The sequence below is a fragment of the Oreochromis niloticus genome, linkage group LG6, assembly GCF_001858045.2.
Source record: "Oreochromis niloticus isolate F11D_XX linkage group LG6, O_niloticus_UMD_NMBU, whole genome shotgun sequence".
Taxonomy (NCBI): domain Eukaryota; kingdom Metazoa; phylum Chordata; class Actinopteri; order Cichliformes; family Cichlidae; genus Oreochromis; species Oreochromis niloticus.
Genome location: NC_031971.2, coordinates 8,258,317 through 8,278,160, shown reverse-complemented (window position 1 = coordinate 8,278,160; position 19,844 = coordinate 8,258,317). Strand labels below are relative to the sequence as shown.

At 39.2% G+C, this 19,844-nt stretch overlaps 1 protein-coding gene across 1 annotated transcript in view; it reads left to right on the top strand.

Annotated features, from left to right (window-relative positions):
* LOC106096648 (voltage-dependent T-type calcium channel subunit alpha-1I) overlaps positions 1 to 19,844 on the top strand; it is a 252,424-nt gene that overhangs the window by 126,762 nt on the left and 105,818 nt on the right. The window contains 1 exon segment of the mRNA XM_025908200.1: positions 10,126 to 10,285. Coding sequence (XP_025763985.1) covers positions 10,126 to 10,285 — 160 coding nt within the window.

Sequence of the window (19,844 nt, the reverse complement as noted above, 5' to 3'; positions counted from 1 at the left end):
CTTTGCGTGTCTGCGTAGTGTGCTTGCCAATGTAAGGGTAAGTGAATCTAATTAAGGCTAAGATCACCTGGACATTATGGATGACCCAGCAGTCACAAGGACAACCTACTGATTGTGCGCAAGGAAAGTGGTTGCTAAACTGAAACATGAAATGACAAAAATGTCAGTGAAAAAACTAAGGCTTTCAATGTTAGCGCTTTAACGTGGATTAATGCATCGTCACGATTAGGGATGGGTATCGTTTAGGTTTTATCCGATACCAGTACCAAACCGGTACTTTTGAAACGGTGCCGGTGCTTAAACGGTGCTCAAACTGGTGCTTAAAGAATGGAGAACACAAAATTGGTCCAAAAACCTCTCATGTTCAGCTGTTTTTTTGTAAAAAGATAACAATGTTAGCCTTTTCTGCAGCTATAGGGCATATATGGTATCACTCTTGGCTGGAAGCAGTGCTTAAACAATGGAAAAACAAACTTTGTCCAAAAACCTCTCATGTTTAGCTGTTTTCCACTTTTTCTTTGGTCATTTTAGCCTTTTTGGCCAGGGTGAAGGGAGTATCTGCCATCAAACAAGAAGACAGCCGCATGTAACTACGAAGGTGTTTGCTAGTTCACCTTACATGCATTAATGTAATAATGTGGTTAGCGTACTCGATGTTAATTACACACGAACAACATGAAGCTACTCACGCAGAGGAGAACGGCTGCTGCTGCCATCATCATCCGTCATCATTTCTGCTACGCTGACAGGGCTAGGGGCCAGGACTCTACTCTTCGGGTTTTTGGGGGATGTTGCTAACTCCGGGTCCGATAACAGGCACCACACCCGCAGTAGATGTGCACGGTGTGAGGTCTCGCAGCAAGCCATCAAACACGGCGCATTTCTCGGCTTTAAAAAAAAACGCTATGCGTCGCCAGGTGTTTCATCAGATTCGAGGTGTTACCTCCTTTGACAGTATCACAGTATCAGCTTAAAGCACTTGTTGCAGGCTGCTGAGTTTGCATCTTTTGCTGTGAAGTACAGCCAGACTTTGACCGCTTCGCCTTGGGCATTTTTAATCTGTAGCTCTGCTCTAAAAGAACGTACGTACCTGGCCCCGCCTACTATCCTCGGAAACGTAAAATGATTGGCTAGAATTGGCTCAGGAAAAAAAAAGCACCGAAATAAAGCACCGAAATGTGCGCTGCTTTTCGGTCTGGTTACTACCGTTTATGTCAGAACCGGACACCGGTACCCATCCCTAGTCACGATTAATGTGATTAAAATTTTCAACACAATTAACCCATCTGAAGCACAGAATGACTCAAAATCCCTGAAATGTCACTGTCAGTGCATTTCGGGCAGCTTGTACAAAGTTTGTCAATTCTGCGCTCCAGATGGGTTAATTGCGTTAAAAATTAGAATTGCGTTAATCGTGACGACGGATGAATCCACGTTAACGCGTTAACGTTGACAGACCTAGAAAAAACTGTGATCTCTTTTAAAAATGTTTCACAGCAGGAACAACATAATCACAACTACTGTTATTTATGTGTGTTACATCTTTCTCACCATGTTGGAATTAGAAGATGTTGAGGTCATGGCTTAATTTTAAGGCTTAATATTTTCCAAATTTTATGTTGACTTTAGTCCCGAGACATAGATGGATGGATGGATGTTGACTTTTCTTAGAAAAAGACTGAATAAGGCTATTCCAAATAGAATGAATATGAAAAGGAAATGGAAATGAAAAATAAGAAAACAAAACAACCATAAATCTAACATAGAGGTTGCTAAAAAGGGATCAAAGAATAGTTAATAAGAAAAATAATTTCAGGATGCACTCTTAGACGGTGGGTCTCTAACGCAAACTACCTCACTTGGTTGGCCTTTGCCGTACGTCGTCAAAAATACTGTACTCATGAGCCCATAACTAATGTTAGCTCACTAACAACAAAATGATGATTTCCTGACTATAATTATATTCTTATTATTGAAGTCCTGAAAATGAAAGTCCCTGACCTTTGCAAAATTGTAAATTATAAACTAAACCACGTTCCCCGACCTACAATCAAGTTGTTCCTGACCTAAACAAGCCTTACCCAAAGCACAGTCCCAGCAGGCAATTTTTTAAGAGTTTTGCGAGCTGCTGACAACAGTGTTGTTCTTCCAACAGAGACGTCAACTCAGAGAACACTGTATTCTACCAGAAATGACTCAGACGTGTGTCAGAACACTATGATTCTTCTTTTTAATCAACGTCGGTGTCTGCGCCGGCTGTGCACAGTCATGCGATGAAGCTTCTTCATACATGTCACTTTTTCTTCCATCCATCAATCCACATTACTTTTTGTTTTCCTTTTAAAATATTAACCACAGCCAAAGTCTTTGTCAGTTCTATCTCAATTTTTTTAGATTTATAGACATGGTGGATGTTATGATGTTATGAGTCACTGACACTAAAAATACACTTTTTATGTGCAAGAACTTGTTGTTTCATGCCCATTCTAAAAGTTTTACTTCTTTACTGTAATATAAAACAAAATAGATACATTTTGTCAACTTTGCACTTCTGCCCAACAAATTAAATGTCTAAAAATGACACATAATGTTCCAAGCTTGAAGTTTTGGTTTACCAAAGTTTGTGTTCTGAACTTTCATTGCATCCCTTAATGGCTAGCAGTCTGTTTGTGCAGGGTGGACTTAATTTTGCCATGAATATGTTTTTTGCTGTACAGCTCTCTGTTGGCAGGGAACACAAACAATGATGAGTCACTGAAGTCTAAACCATGTTTGCAGCTGTAATCTGACATTTCTGTGAGCAGAGGGGACTTTTCTGTTCACTGAGCTTCTTCCTCTCTGTCACTCCAAAAACAAAACAAAACAAAAATAAAATAAAATAAAAACAAAAAAAGCAAATTGGTTCTTTCATGGTGAAATGTCTAGTTTGGACACAAAAAAGAAAAGAGGCGGTATAGAAAAGTCACGTGACACTTTATACAATGCAGAGGATGTCAGAAAAATAAATCCCCTCACATCAGATTGATGCTCTTCTTGTGGTTTATTGGCCACCGTTTCAATAAGAACACTGCATCTGGGTTAAGCAAGGATGGGAAAGAAAGAAAGGCAGGTGAGAGGAGAGGACAAAAAAGGCAGCGAGAGAGATAAATGAAGGAGGGAAGAGGGGATTATCCAGCTCCATAAAGGATAGGCGAAGATGGACGAGAGGAAGAGAGGGATGATGAGAGGAGAGATGAGGGGGGACTCAGATGAGCAGGCTATTACGATGATAGATACAGCTGAGGAAGTGCGAGCGATGGAGGGAGTCGCTGGAAGAATAGAGATAAAAAGGAGGCAAGGGACGTGGAAGACAATCACCTGGAGAGGGGAAGATAAGATGAGAAAAGGGAGGTGATTACATAGACAAAGAGAAGAAACAACATTGCCAGCCCACTCGTTTTCAAAAATTACAATGTAAAATTTTTTTCTACAAAGTCTACATTTCTTTTAGCCAAGTAAGAAAATAATGTAATTAGCAGGAGTGTTTAGATTTTTATGTAGAAAAAGAGTTGTTTCTGCTTGTTTTAAGGGCTCCGATCATTAGGTTTAGTTAATTAGTCTGAATCATCTCAATAAGTATTAAATGGATGGCCACGAAACTTGGCTCATATATTCACATTGACAGTTCAGCTATGTAACGCTATAATAGTGTTGGCAGGTAGAATTAGTAGGTGAGCAAACTGGGAGGTAAATAATATCCCAATATCTCAGTCTGAAACCTGCACAATAACATGGCTTATGTCTGTGTTTGGATGGGTCAAAATGTATAATCATTTATAAATTATAATAATTTCATTTTGGGGGAAATAATAATTTCTGTTTATAAAGGTGTAAAAAATCTCAATTTTTATTATACTTAACCCAGTAACATTTGTTTTTCTTGATTGAATTGAGTTAAATTAAAGCCCAAGAAAATCAGACTTCTTATCACATGCAGTATTTACTAAACTAAAGATGAGTCTTTTTTTAACCTGAAGCTGAATCGTGAAAGGAGTAGCGTCTATATGGAAAGCTCAAATGTTTCAGTTGCTAACTTGGGGCTGTTCTTGTTGATGGTACATAAACACTAGCAAGAGTCTGTGATTGGCTAACAGAAGTAAAATTACAGGCAGGAGAAGCAAAAGTTGGAAGTAAATGTTCGCTATCAGCACAGTACCCACGAACAGATGGACTCTCTTGAAAAAATATTTTCTGTAGTGGACAGATGTACTTCACTTTAATTCAATTCAATATCAGTTCAGTTTAATTTATATAGCACCAAATCACAAGTCACCTCAAGGATCTTTATCTTGTAAGGTAAAGACCCTACAAGTAGAGAGAAAACCCCATAAATCAGATGGCCCTCTATGAGCAAATACTCGGTGACAGTGGGAAGTAAAAACTCACTTTTAACAGAAAACAGACAAATAAAACTGTTTTGGGAGTTTTCCAGTTTCCATTTCCAAGCCCAAGAGTCAGACGTTCAAATGAACTGACACTGTGTCTCGGTCTGGTTGATTTATAGGTTGGAGTAAAAGATTGCTACCACTCCTCCTCCTCAACCTGTGCTTCGAGGATTGTGACAATTAGTATGACCTGATTCATGTCAACTAACATATTCATCCTCCCATCATTTACTAACAGGGACTTAGAGAGCCCTAATGTTTAATAATCCACATTTGACTTCAGAGCTCTATTTGTTATTAGACAAGACAAGAAGTGGTCAGTGGACAGCGGGCGACTTTGGGAGCTGGTTGCTATCCAGACTATCCAGCAAATCAGAAGTTAGAATATATATTACTAGTTTTCCTGTGGCTAAACATTTTATATTAACTTTTGATTATATGTGCAAGGATAGATGTGTGTCTGTGAAGGTTCTCAGTCACCAAGGTCATCGTAGTCTAGGGAGCTGGAAAGAAAAGCGTCTGAATTTCTTTAACTTTCCTTCTCTCAGACAAAAACTGGTTCATCCCAAAGACAAAACTCCCAAATACAAACTTAACAACATAGTGTACGCTGTACAGTGCAGCGAGGAATGCCCAGACCTCTACATCGGTGAGACCAAACAGCCACTTCATAAACACATGGCACAACATAGAAGAGCCACGTCGACCATACAGGACTCAGCAATCCATCTGCATCTAAAGGACAAAGGTCACTCCTTCGAGGACACTAATGTTCACATTTTTGGACAGAGAGGACAGATGGTTTGAAAGAGGAGTGAAAGAAGCCATCTATGTCCACTGTGAGCAACCATCTTTGAACAGAGGCGGTGGTTTACGACACCAACTGTCTGCCATCTATAATCCAGTGTTGAGATCCCTTCCCAGACGCCTTAACGCCCACTCACATCCTGGGCAATTTCACCTCAGTAAATCACATGATAGGGTGGGGCTAGGTTTCACAGTGGGTTCACCCAAAACCTTGGCTGATTGAGACCTACACCCATTTTCACACCTTGGCTCGTGTGATTGGGTAGAGGATCAATAGGGGGTCCTTGACCCTCTTGGGGACACTCCCATAGGGCTTAAATCTGGGACTCTCCACCAATTGCTCTTAGAAATTAAGAAGCTTCTCAGATGAGAGGTGAAACGCCTTCAAGGAAACTTAAAGAAGTCTAGACGCTTTTGTTTCCAAGCTCCTTATGTTAGATCTACTACTTTTCATAGCTACAACCAATATGGGGGAACTCATATTACTTACAAAGGGGAATTTCTATCAGCCTCAGGGGAACTTTGTGTTTTCTTCTAATTGGCACAAATGTGCATGGTCCTTGTACACATAGACTTTAACTAACATCAGCAAGTTAATATTTTTGTTACCACACATAAATGCTTCCAGCATAATTTCAGCCTTTCCCTGACTCTTTATTACGTTTTTCAGTTCCCTTTTTTATAAAGAATTTTATAAGATGTTGAAAGCACAGCATTTTTTCCAGTAGATTGAATAGATATATTAATGCTCCGTCAAGTATTGGCAGCATAATTGTCAACATTAACATTAAAGCATCAAGTTATTTTGTCAAGTACCAGCAACACTATCCAAAGAGTGAGAAGGCCAGGTTGTAACAGTGCCAGCATCGGCTGCCAAAAGCCAGTTATTTGACTCATTTTTATTTGTTGGATGATAAAGATGCAGTTCTGTGCTTTGAATAAAGACTATTTACCAGAAAGCTCTTCGCTCCACATTGTTGGCTTTATGAGTGCAGACACACCAGTAAATGCATATGTTGTGCAGGTAGTACATGAAATGACACAGAAGTGCAACCAACACAAAGCCACTAAACACTTGTGTACACATACTTTCAGCCACATAGTAACTAAGCGATTGCAGACACTCTCGGGGGACGATGTGAGAACTGAACAGAGGAGTCACTTAATGGCGCTAATGGAAATTATCCATGTCGGGTTCCCACTGGTCACAGCTTAAAGGACTGGTCCTGTTTACTACATTACCCTCAACCCCTCTGGGAGACATCGTATTAGCTGCCAGGGTAACGGCCATCAGGGTATTCTATGTTGTTCCCTTTTCATTTACATTCTATTTGATTCAAATCTTTAAAACTATGAAGGAAACACTGGTCCTTCAGTGTAGTCAAAACTTGTGTGACTAGAACAAGTCCACTATTTTGAATTGTTGTTATTTTGATTGTCTCGTTGTACATGTGACACATTCTCCTCTTTTCCTTTTAATTAGTTAACTGTTTTAAATGTTAATATATTCACATTAGGGTGCCTGACTTCATGTTGCAGTGTTTTAAGCTTCTAGCAACTTCAAACAGACTTAATCAATCTGAAATGGGACGTCTGTTTCAACTTGCTCAAAGAAAGTCAGGTTCTCTGATTTTAGTTTGACTGCAGGTGAAATGTACTTTAAGTAACTTCATTTAAATAGCATTTTTCAAGGGTAGCTAAAGTCATTAATTACAAAGGCCAAAGTAAACACATTTTTAAAAAAGAAACGTCTTATTGGACACCTTATTGTCTGGTTGAGAGGAGAGTGCTTGAATTTTTTAAGAATTCAGTACCCACAAATCATCAATTATTGACATCAAAAAAGCAAACTCAGCCCAGACAGTTGTTCACCAAAGGTCATGTGTTGTGTTTGAACCCAAAGGATGAGCAAAGAAGGAGATTATATATATATTTTCCCACCAAAACTAAAATCTCACCCGTTAAAAGGGGGATTTAAATTCTCATGAGAAATGAATATTTTCCATGTGTGACTTACCACTTCCTGCAGCTCTAAAGAAGATTTTATACAAGAAGATAAAAAAAATCCAACTTTGTATCCATCACCAGTAGGGGAGATTCTTTCATGCTCAGACAGAAAATATACATCAGATTCAAAACACAGCTTTATTTTAAATGGAAATATCACTTTTACTGTAAATACATGAGTCAAGTTTCCAAGTCTTCTGCTTGTGTACAGCTGCACGCCTCCAATGTCTGCGTTCATCAAGTAAGACATCTTTTTTATTACGTTATGTAGTGAGACCCCTGGAAGAGGATCTATGGATGGGCTTCCCCCTGACTAATCAGTTAAATGTTGTATCAGTCTTCAATCCATTTTACAGATAGAATTTAACCCATAGTTTAGTTTCCCCAAGTGTTTAGAGCCAAAGTAATTGGCTGTGGGATTACAATTAGTGAGGAGATTAGTGATTGATTAGCTAATTATGATAATACGACGGCTTATATAGAAATGGTTGTGTAAATTTCTGCATGAACTAAAGAATGGGAGGGGTGGCAGAGAATGTTTTAAGAGAGGGAAAGCGATAGGTGAGACGAGGATTTGGAGTCTGTGTGCACTAATTATACAGATCCAAACATTTTTGTGTGTTTGTGCACGTCTTCCATTTTCCAGTGGAGCATAGGGGTTTGTTGCTCATCCAATTTTAAAGCAGAACACAGAATTATCACAGTCAGCAGTGCAGCCTCTTGTAAAGAGCTTAGTTTTGGTTCAAAATATAACAAAGTTAACAAGGTTTTGGTAACTGAATGACACTTTAAGCTGCCATCGTTAGATCTTTTTCCAGGAAGTTGGAGATCTCTGTTAGAATGAAACATTACAGTAAAATACAAAAACTGTTTGATTTGTTCTCACCAACCTTTTCATTCCCACACTGTTGCTGTGCTTCCTAAAATGCTTCAGTCATACAGTACGGTGCAAACACCTTGATTTCTGTAATCAGTGATTTATTGGGATTTGGGTTAAAGTAAGGGTGTGTGTAATTCTAACAAGCATGAAAGTCAATATTTGGTATGATCGCCTGAACTCTCTTATGCAAGATACTGTATCTTGTAATTTCTTTAAATCACATACAGTACCTGTGGAGGCATGGAGATATCCAGGAGAGAGGGGAGTCGACTTATTGACAAGAGTGTTTAACACAAGCTGGGAGCGTGAGAGGATGCCTGAGGAATGGAGAAGAAGTGTGCTGATACCAGTTTTTAAGAACAAGGCTGATGTGCAGAGGGATAAAGCTGATGAGCCATACACCGAAGCTGAGAGGGAAAGAGTTGTTGAAGCTTGTTGACACCAGGTGAAGAAGAGAGATGATGATCAGTGAGCAGCAGTATGGCATTGTAGCACTACAGATGTTTGCTTTGAGAGTGTTAATGGAGAAATATAGAGACCGTCAGAAGGAGCTGCACTGTGTTTTTGGAGCTGTGGTACTACACGAGGAAGACATGAGTGGCAGAGAAGTATGTGAGGGTGGTGGGAAATACACAAGAACAACAAGACAGAGCTGAGGTGTGATGTGACAGATGAGGTCACGGTAGGGGTGGGATTACATCAGGGATCGGCTCTGAGCCCCTTCTTGTTTGCGTTGGTGATGGACAGGTTGGCATATCAAGTCAGGCAGGAGTCTCCGTGGGTATGATGTTTGCAGATGACATTTTGTTGTGGGAGTAGGGGGCAGGTGGAAGAGAGCCTGGAGAGGTGGAGGTATGCTCTGGAGAGAAGACGAATGAAAGTCAGTAGAGACAAGACAGAATAAATGAGTGTGAACGAGAGGGAGATAGGTGTAACAATGAAGCTGCAAGGAGCAGAGGTGGTGAAGTTGTGCTTGAGTTTAAATACCTGTGATCAGCCAAGCAATAAACAAAGTGTGCAAGAGAGGTGAAGGAGAGACTGCAGGCAGGTTGGACTGAATGGAAAAGAGGTTAATTGTGACAGAAGGATAACAGTACTTGTCCAGTGTCCTTAAATTTTTAAAGACACAGTACAATGTTTACATGTGGCAAGTTTGCAGGTTACTTCGTTTGCGAATCAATTTGTTGGTTACTTGGTTGTTAGTACAAAAATACTATTTTATGTCAACGTGTGTTGTCTTTGGCATTTTTTTACAGGTCAGCTGAAAACATAGAAACAAATGATGTGGTTTTACAACAAGCTGCCAAAAATAAAGGTGGTTAAGGATACAATTTGCATGGACTTTTTTGCTAAGTTGTCTATTGTGAATAGAAACAACATGCGTTCATGCCCTGAGTTGCACTAAAAGTGGTCAGACACAAGGACTGGACTAAAAATGAGCAGCCAATGAAGGTTGGAGAAGACAAATAATCTCTTGACTGTGAACAAAAAGGTTGTTTTGTGGGGTTTTTTTGTTTTTACTGTTTCATTTAAGTTAAATACGGATGTGGAGCAAGAGTAAAGTCATTATTAATAAATCAATAACAGAACTGCATCGATGCTTTTGTTTCTCTTGTTTTTGTTTCTGTCAGTATATTACAAGCTCGGAAGCTTCCAAGCTCCTGATGCTTTGTAGTGCTAATATTACTGCTGTTCAGCTGACAACAGTTCACTAATTAAGGTCTGCTTATTACTGTATATGAAGTAAGTCAGCTGTGATTCGGTGCTCTCCTGCTGGTGTGTAATTACTTATAGGTATTTATTCTCTTCATGCTGGAAATATAAAATGAGTAAATTATGCTTCCTCTTTCCTTTTGTGTGCTGTTCTTTACCTGTACACAATTTTCGTATAAAGCTTCGTAGCAAGTGCATGGGAACTCCATTGCTCCGTTTAGATCATGAAGTAAAGTCAGCCATAGAGCTATGTGGGATGTGTCATCACAGAAGTGTTTGTCTGTCTCTCTCCAGGCATGCGTATCCTGGTGAACCTGCTGCTCGACACGCTGCCCATGCTGGGTAACGTCCTTCTCCTCTGCTTTTTTGTCTTCTTCATCTTCGGCATCATAGGAGTGCAGCTGTGGGCGGGGCTGCTGAGAAACCGCTGCTACCCCGAGGAGAACTTCACACTGTGAGTCACCGCCTACTCCCTCTGAGTGTGGAAAAGAGTGTGAGACCATGTAATGCACATTCTGTCTTCTTCAACATTAATCTCTCTGACAGGGTGTGTGTGAGTCTGATGTCTACACACTGTCACCTCTGTGTGTGTTTCTTTATTACGGTAATAGTGTCAATGATGTAACTTCTTGAATAGCACATGAATCAAAATACACACTGTACCCGCAATGTATATGTGTGTCAGTTTCTGTATGTGTAAATAGGTTTGTCACCTCTCCTCTCATTACCTGCCCTCCCTCTGTGTGACTCTAGAAGATTAATTACATCATCTATTCAATTCACTCATATTTCCATAGTGTGAGATTAAGCCTCCCTCTGGCCCCGTCTCTCAAGTGCTAATATAATGAGGCTGATGGCAAACTAAAATTTGCACAAAGCAAATATCATTACCTCATAATCAAATCTGCCACTTAATTAAAAAGCTGACACTCTTCTTCGCTGCAACCCTTCTCTCTAACCCATTTTCTGCCAAGTCATCAAGATTGTATCAGCGTTTCTGCAATAAACTGCAGAGACGTAGGATCGAGAAATTCCAGGTACTGTAGCTTAAACATGTTTAGGTTTAAACTTTAATCTGAGTTATACTAGAAAATGCTGAAGGAAATGGTTATGACACCTGTCATGAGCAGTAATTCTTAGCAAATAAGTTGCACTTCAAAATAAAGCGTTAAAGTACAATATAGTTAAAGTTACAGTGTCTAAAATCTTACCACTAGATGTCAGTAGATTGCAGTCAAGTGAAGTCTGTTCTTACCATTCCTAATTCTCACAGTAATTCTCTTGCATTACTCACAAATAACTCTGTCCACCATTAATCTGTAGTGATCCCACGCTGTAAGTCAGCTGTTTACCTCACCTGTCAATATTCCGGGTTTCCACATCTATTTACTCTGGAGGAGGCTGTAACACTTAGTGAAAGGAAAGTGATACTGAGGTGAGCTGTTGAGGATATCTTGAACCTTTCTGTCAGTAAGTGCTGGTGTTACCACATGTTAGCTGCTGCTGGCCTCTGTTAGCAGGTGTTAGCCTCTGTTAGCTGTTATTAGATGGTGTTAAACTGTCTTTGAAGTAGATCTAGCATTGCTGGCATGACATTTAGTGAAAAATCACAGCAAAAATTTCTGGCACAACCTCACCTACTTCCAAGGTGCATGGAGAGGATGGAAGAATTCACAATGCAGGAACTCCAGGCTTGTGGCCTTTATGACCCTGATGAAGGCCACAAGCCGAAACGCGTTGGTCAATTATCAAAGTTGTTCATCTTCCCTTAAGTGTTGCTGGAGTTCCTGCATGATGACATTTAGTGAAGAAACTCTCATATGATGTGAGAAAGTAATCAAACTGTTTATCAGAGGGACAGCATAATGTTAGCTGCTGTTAGCTGTTGTTCAGACTTCTTCTTGTTCTACTGACAAGTAATTGCAGCGATATCACGTTGTCACTTTTGTTAATGTTTTCACTTCTTTGGTGAAGGGGACCTCTTCTCAGATGAGAAATTACAGGTGTTCCTTTTCATATCTTGAGAGGGAAGGTGCGGGCACGAATTCAAATTTGCCTCCAGTGCACATAAACACTTACGACTTCTCTTCTTCCCCATCTTTGGTGTAATAGATATGTGGCCGGTCTCTAGCCACATACGCACATGTTCATCTCGGCCACTATATTCAAGATGTTGGATAGCAAATGACTGACTGTAACTGAACTTCAGAATGACCAAGTCCAAGTTTTGGCCTTTAACCAGCAGAAATCTCAAAGGAGATGAAGCAGTATAATTCTAATAAAGTTATGAATCTGAAATTGTGAATGTGAGAGCAAGCTGGTAAATACATTGATTGCAAATATATGAACAAACTGACTGTGTATGTTGTGACAAATCCCCCCCTGCTCTTCTCATCCTTATTCATATGCTCATTTCTCTACTTTTTAAAAATCCAAACACATATTAGAAAGGGTGCAAGAAGAAAACAAATAAAAAACTAAGAACTGATACATGCACACACTTCCTAGCTGTACAGAATAATGTATCTGAATTTCAGAAAAGGTCTAAGCTTTAGGCGGACTGTGCCTTTATCCTTTTGCTGTTGTTTAGTTAACCTGTATTACCTGTATAGTTTAATAGTATAGCACAGTTTATTGTATTTTTCGTATATACTTTTCAGGACTACTGTTCTGTGTCCCAATGGCTGTGGGGTGTTTATTTTTGTTGGAGGTATCAGAAATTCAATTACTCTTCTGTCATGTTGCTTTAGTGAAGTGCAAATGCTTTGCAGTTGATTTAGGCTCATTCTCTGCTCATGGAGTACTACTTGTTTTTCTGTATTTCTGGGCATTAGACTGTGTAATGTATGTGTTTGTGCAGAGCAGCAGAAACACCAGCTGTCAGTCATATGTCAGCAACCTTCAGCTTCTACCCCCCAAAAAAGTTTGGTGATTTGTAAAAGCTTGTCCTGATTAAAGTTCTTAAAAAAGTTTGGTGATTTGTAAAAGCTTGTCCTGATTAAAGTTCTTAAATTCAGCGCATTCACAGTTCTCATGCAAAAATGTTTAATAGTTTAATCATTTTAATCATTTGTCTGTTTAGTGTAATTTCTTGAGCCTCACATGCAGGCTTGATTTGATTTTTCTTTTACACTTTCCATTTGGGTGGATTTAAAAAGAGATCAGAGTTAGGCTTAAGACATGCAAATGCATGGAGCAAGCATCCTCTCCATTTTAATGCCACAGCCACATCTGAGAACAACTGGCTGTGGTGCCATAGCATTTGTTCCAAACATTCAGGACCCTCTGTTTAAGTCACTGGACTACATCACATGTTGAAAAATGATTTTCAAGTGGTACAGAGTGCATTTACATGTGAGGGAGCTGGGCACCGGGGCAGTTTGTTCTGGTTATCTGATGTGAAGGTCAAACAGCAGTCTTACAACACATGGTAACCTAGGCTATTGTCAGTAAAAAGTACTGTATATTTAAATTACTTTTGTTTTTGGTAGTTGTTGTTATTTTAAATAATAGATACTACTAATACTAGTAAGGAATATCCTTTAACTTTCATACATTTTCTAGTTGTGAGAACCTCAATAACAACGTTTTGCTTTTTTGGCTCAATATTGCCAAAGATTATTCTTAAATACATTGGAATATTGTGTAAAATTAGCTGTAAAGTACTAAGCAACTGTGTATTTAAAATCAGTTAATTGTGCCTAAGTATGTAGGCAGTTGTTTCCTCAATGAATTAATTCATACTAAAGTTATTCCATTATAAATTAAAGGTTATTGTTTGGAATTCAAAGTATATCCATGACTTCAAGTGAACCCCAACTATACAATGATGGAATTATAAAAGCAGAATGGGAGGCAGAGGCTTCAGCTATTGGGCTCCTTTCCTTTGGAACTAGCTCCCAGTTTGGCTTCAGGAGTCAGACACCCTCTCTACTTTTAAGATTGGAGTTAAAATCTAATTTTTGTTTTATTTAATAGCTTTAATCCAGCAACCCTAAACCATGCCTTAGTTATGTTGCGACTCAGGTATTTTACTTGATGTCATACGAGTTTTGTCCATTGGAAATGATATAAACACCGGTTACTAGGGAAAAATGTGTATTCCGTGATTGGTTGGTAGTGATTCCTGGAGGTTGCTAACTGAAAATGATTGCAAAGAAAGAGCTGCACCAAAAACCTCCTGATGAGTGACAGACTGCCAGGATTGCCTGTACTTTTACTCCCTCACCTGACGGGCGGGAGGCATGAAGATCTAAGTTGGTAATTAATGTGATACTAGAAAATGAGGCGATGTAGGAGCTACAAATGGATATCATAGGTGAAGATACTAAAAATACTGAATGACTTTGAATCTCACTGACCTCAACCTCAAGGAAGAACAGACATGAGAACATAACTGACTGGACGTGACACATGGAACACAAGGCACAGTAACAAAACCTAAAGACCAGAAATCAAAAAATACTAAAGATGAAAAACATGAAATGAAAAAAACTAAATGACAGGAAATGCAAAAACCAGGAAACACAAACACTGGGTTCGTAGATCCAGGACACCTTGAGCTGACTGTTGTTGTGAATTGCCATTATACTTAATTAATTGAAATGAATTAGGTCATTTTTGTTCACTTTTGAAGTTGTCATGATATTTTTGTGATTTAAATATTTCCTCCTAATATTAATACTGTCTAGGAACTCTTGTATAGAAAAGAAATAAAGTGGCCCAAAAGTAAAAAAATTACCTAATAACAGCTGGCTTTTATTCATTATTTGCTCACTTGTATTTTTCACAGCAAAATTAAGAGATTTTTAATACTCGGCACTTCTTAATTAGTCATAAATTATGACAGTTCATTTTCCCTGGTAGGAAATAGCAAATCAGAATAGAAGCTTAAAGCTAAACAGGTGTTGTTTGTTCCTAACCATGTCTATGATTAAGAGTACAGCTAATACCACTGTGCAAACACAGAGCTCAGACAATAACTGGGATTCTGTTAGCGGTAAGGAAATGCCTGGGGAGATCAGATCTGAGGCCAAGCATTTGATTGGGCCAGTTTGGCTGCACAGAGTGGGCTGGACGACAGTTCGCACTTACAAGCCCGGAAAGAAAATAATGATCTGATGAGAGGCTTTGGGGTAGGTCATCACCATAGTAACCAATTCTGAGATGAAATGGAGAGGGGATGTAATCATGGGATGCCCTGATCTTCCTGAGTAAATCTCAATAATGTCATCCAATTTTGGTAAAACATTCGCACAAGTGCTCTTTTTCCCCCCTTTCTTGTCAAAGAGCTGATGTAAACAGTGTGTGACGGTTGTAATTCACACTGCCAGGTTTCCAGAAACAAGAGCAAGAGGTATGAAACAGCTGCTTTAGCTGGTGCCTCTGCTGTCAGGAGTCCAACATCTCTTCAGCTGTGAAATGACTGCTGTCTGTCTGACACTCTCTGGTGACGAACATAATCACCTCGGTATACAGGAACACACAGCTGATGTCCAAACTGATAATGAGCTAGGCTGTGATATCTGCTGTCAGTGGATGTTGGCTCAGTCGTGCACAGAGGTTGGGACTTGTGGATGGTTGGCTGTCTGTCACATTTTTCTCATATTTACTTGTTGTTCTCAGACCTCCGGTAAGGACCGTGAAAAGGATGAACAACACAGGGGTATATCTGGAAACACATGCTCATTTGTGCAGACAATACACTGCACATTTACAACCCTAAGAGGAACAGGAGCATGGAAATACCCCTAGAAACTAATGTCACTGGAGTGAGATGTCCAGAGAGAGTCAGTGAGATACTTCAAATCAGTTTTATTTATATAATGGCAAATCACAATAGCACTAGCCTCAGGGTGCTTTATATTGTAAGATAAATACCCTACAATCAAACGACCCCCTTTGAGCAAGCACTTGGCAACAGTGGGAAGGAAAAACTTCCTTTCAATAGTAAGAAACCTCCAGACTCAGGGAGGGGCAGTCGTCTCCTCTGACCATTTGGGGATGAGGGAAATAAGACAGGACAAAAGACACTGTATCAATGCTGGTTTCATGTGAAACTAGTGTGCTAGTTTTTCTTTTTGGAAATCTAGTCATCATCATTTTAAGTTATGTGAGGAGCACACAACATAACAGAGAATTCAGCAGAAATAACACAATATTTGCTGTCCACTGACAAATCAATCGTTCTGATAGACGACTCAAACATTCCTGGGCTTGTCCTGTTGTGTGCAGTACAAAGCGTAAATGCATGGTGTCACTATATCGTTGATAACACGATATTGGGTACACATTTATTGCATTATGATCCCAGACAATATGAGGTGGTTAATATCTACTGATGATCTGATATTTGCTTAGGAGAATGCTAACAGAATTTTATGAACCTCTGCTGGTAAACCAAAGCTAAACTGAAACAAAGTTTAGCTTAAAACACACAAAGTTCAGTGGAAGGGCATACGTGGTTAATACCTACCAGAGCTACTGTCTTAGCTTCAGACATGTGGGTTAAAAATACCTGTTTCAACTAGAATCAGTGCACGTGGAAGAAAAGCTGGTCGAAAATATCCAGTGTTATGTTGTAAACCTGCTGTTTCAGATCAAGTTTTTTGGCTTGTTAATAGCTTCCGTTGAGCCTGCAGTACGCAGGGACAGAGTCAGTGGAAGCAATACAAAGACCTACGAATACACAGAGTGTGTTACACAGAGGGTAGTTACTATGCTGCTTCTATTGAGTCATCATAAATACCAGGTCAATTGTAATTGCTAACCAGTGTGTCGTTCTCTGGTCTGCCTTCTAAATAGCAACCCTACCTCACACTGAAATAAAATCACCCACAGCTTCGCTCTTTTTTTTCAGCCTCTATCTTTTCATTTTCCTAATATTGCCAAGACGATCACATTTACTCTCTTCCTCCTCATGTTTGGTTTATTGTCTTCTCTTTTCATCATTTCAGCTTCATTCCTTTGTTAACTGCTTTTATATCGTGTGTCTTACATTTTCTTGGTTTCATTAAACGCAGACCTTTCTTTGACGCAGCTAATCAAGTCATAAATTGAGGAGTAGCATCAGCGTTCTATAACAGGCAGAGCAGACGGTCACGCTGAACCAGACAGCAGCCTGCTGCATAACACGAGTGCCAGACTTATAGAACAACAAACCGCATTAGCTTTTCTTTTAAAGTCTGCTTATCTAACGTCTTCTTTTCTGCATCTTCTTCATCTTGTCATGCACCCTGCTGGACGAGCTACCAAATTAGAATTAACTGAGGAACAAATGTGCTGCTGATGTCGGTTTGCAGGCTAGATAGTGAATAACATGTTCAGCACATGAAAGGTGTTCGAAACATGGCTACAGTTTGGTCTGGTTAGGTCCTTTTTTATTAGTGACAGTAGCTGTTTGTGGACTTTATGTTTGGTACCACTAACAACATGTTGTCCCCACATTACATGCAGGCACTGTCTAGTACTTTGTATCTTTCCTTCATATAACACAGAGTTATTAAGAGTATTGAGGTCATACAAATATTAATATATTACTCCCAGAAGAAAGTAATATGTTACACTAGCCATCAGTTTACTTTTGCATTACTCTGTAACATAGACATATAAATAACATTCAGGTTATAAGCCCTCACAGATCCCTCTCTGGGTTCTTTGCTACTAGCTCTGTGTTAGCCTGAAGAGATGGTTGAAGTTAAGTGAAGTTTGCTGATCATAGCTAGAGGCACGTTTAATGCAAGCTTGAAATAAACCATAGTAATGCAGTGAATGGCATAATTGAAACTGTAATGTGATAAATGTGACTGTGGTACTCAAAATTGTAATCTGATTACCGTGGGTTTTTTTAAGTTCTTATATATTTTTTTGAAATCTCTTAATGGCCTGCAACCCCCCCACCCCCACCCCCTGATCTCTCGGAGCTACTACAACCATATACACCTGCCCGTTCCCTTAGGTCCGCCAATCGGCAGCTAACAGAAGGTACCAAAAACTAAGTATAAATTTAGAGGTAATCGTGCTTTTGCTGTAGCTGTTCCAAAGTTGTGGAATGATCTGCCCTTGCATGTTAGGCAGGCCTCTTCTCTTTCTGAGTTTAAAACTCTCCTTAAAAGGTATTTATTCGCTGAAGCCTTTGGCACTCTTTAAGGGGTTGACTCAACTTTTTTTAACATGTTTTATTTTATTTTATTTAGTTATTTATTTATTTTATTTTATTTTATTTTATTTTATTTTGTGAACTTTGTGAACCCTGGTTTTATGTTATGTTTATAAATAAAGCTGGTACGGTGCTTTGTTAGATTACATCCAACACTGGTCACTGACATAATCCTTGGGCTGGCTGAGATAAATGTTTTCCCAAAGACTTTTGTCACACCTATGGCGGCGCTTTTTGTTTTTTGCTTGTCTGGCTGTCTCGTTAAATCAGGAACTCTTTGAAAGAATTTCTTAAGATTTTGCACTTGAAGTCAAAGGAAAACTGATTCGATTTTAATGTCAAGTCAAGGACACAGTTCCACACAAATGTTCAACAGGATAAAACAATACAGTGATGAAACTAAGGCATATTTTTTATCTGTAGACAGTCATGCATGTTTGCGAAGCACCAAAACCACAATGGTGATTCTAGTTTCTTCCTTAAAAGGTACTTTCAGCTGCTCCCTTCACAAGGGGTTGCCGCAGTAGGTTGCTCCACAGTTTTGATTTGCTAGCTTTTTAAGCCTGATGCCCTTCCTGATGCAACCACCGGGGGATTTGTACTTCCTCCTGACATCGAACCAGCAATCTCTTATGCTTCTTACGTATGTGTAAACGCTCCACTATTGGGTTTCTTCTATTTTTAAAAAGTATTTTCACTACATTTCAAAATCCCATCATACTCCGTGACAAAAATGGATTTTAACACTTTAAAAGTCACGCTTTAGAAGGTGACACAAATGAAAGAGGAAGTAAACTTGTCAGTCAAAAGATTTTTTTTTTAGCAAAAAAATAAATCACACTGCTGTGAAATTTTTTAACAGGTTTGAGTCAGGCTTTGAACACATTGTTAAAATTCTGTTTGCATAGACAACTTTAAAGCCTCCAATATGTTTGTGTTTCTGTAGTTTGTGAAACACGAAAAGAAAAAATCCAAAAGGAAAATTTCACATTCAGTGTGAGAAACACGCAGATTGCTGGACTGAACAGCGAGTCTGACGGCTTGTTCTCGGGCTGCCTTTGTAGTCAGTACATGATCAATCTTACATCAAGAAAAATGTTCGTCACACGGAAACGGTGCGCCGCGGACAGACAACGGCTGTCAAACAGAGTGAGACTGCAGACTGTCAGCTAGATGTGTCAGGGTTAAAATGTCTCCATCACTACCACCCTGCCTCTGTGTCTGTGTGCGTGCGTCTGCTTGTGGTGCATTTCTTTCAGTTTTACTGTTACACACATAATCATCTCTCTCTATCTCTGTCCTTTCATCCACTCATCTCTCCACTTCTGAGCACTCATATAACAAACTTAAAATGCACCATTACACATGAAGCTTTGATCTAGGCTCGTGTGCATCTCTTTGGATGCCACTATACTTGTAAAGAAGCAGATGGATGAGAATGGCAAGTTTCGAGAGGATTTTGTCTTCTTATCTGATCATTTGTTGGATATCTTCATTAAAAAAATACCTCAAAATGTTGCAAAATTCTCTTTCACCCATTTAATATGACTTCTGTTCTGCCTGGTTTAATTGTGAGACTTTGTTGATGAAATACACTATTCCTGTCTACAATTCACACATTTTATGCTGATTTTACTATGACTGGATGTTTAAAGCTAGCAACAAAATACACTCACTGCTTTAAGTGTACCAATGCTTTGCCTTCTTCTTAGTCTTTGACTCTGACAAGCAAATTTTTTCATAAATATTTAAGACTGGTTTCAGATTGTCTTTCATCTGTATTTTCTTCAGTTTTTATCTTTTCCCCTCTTTTTTGACCCATTTTAAAGTGTACTTATCATTTTTAACATTACGT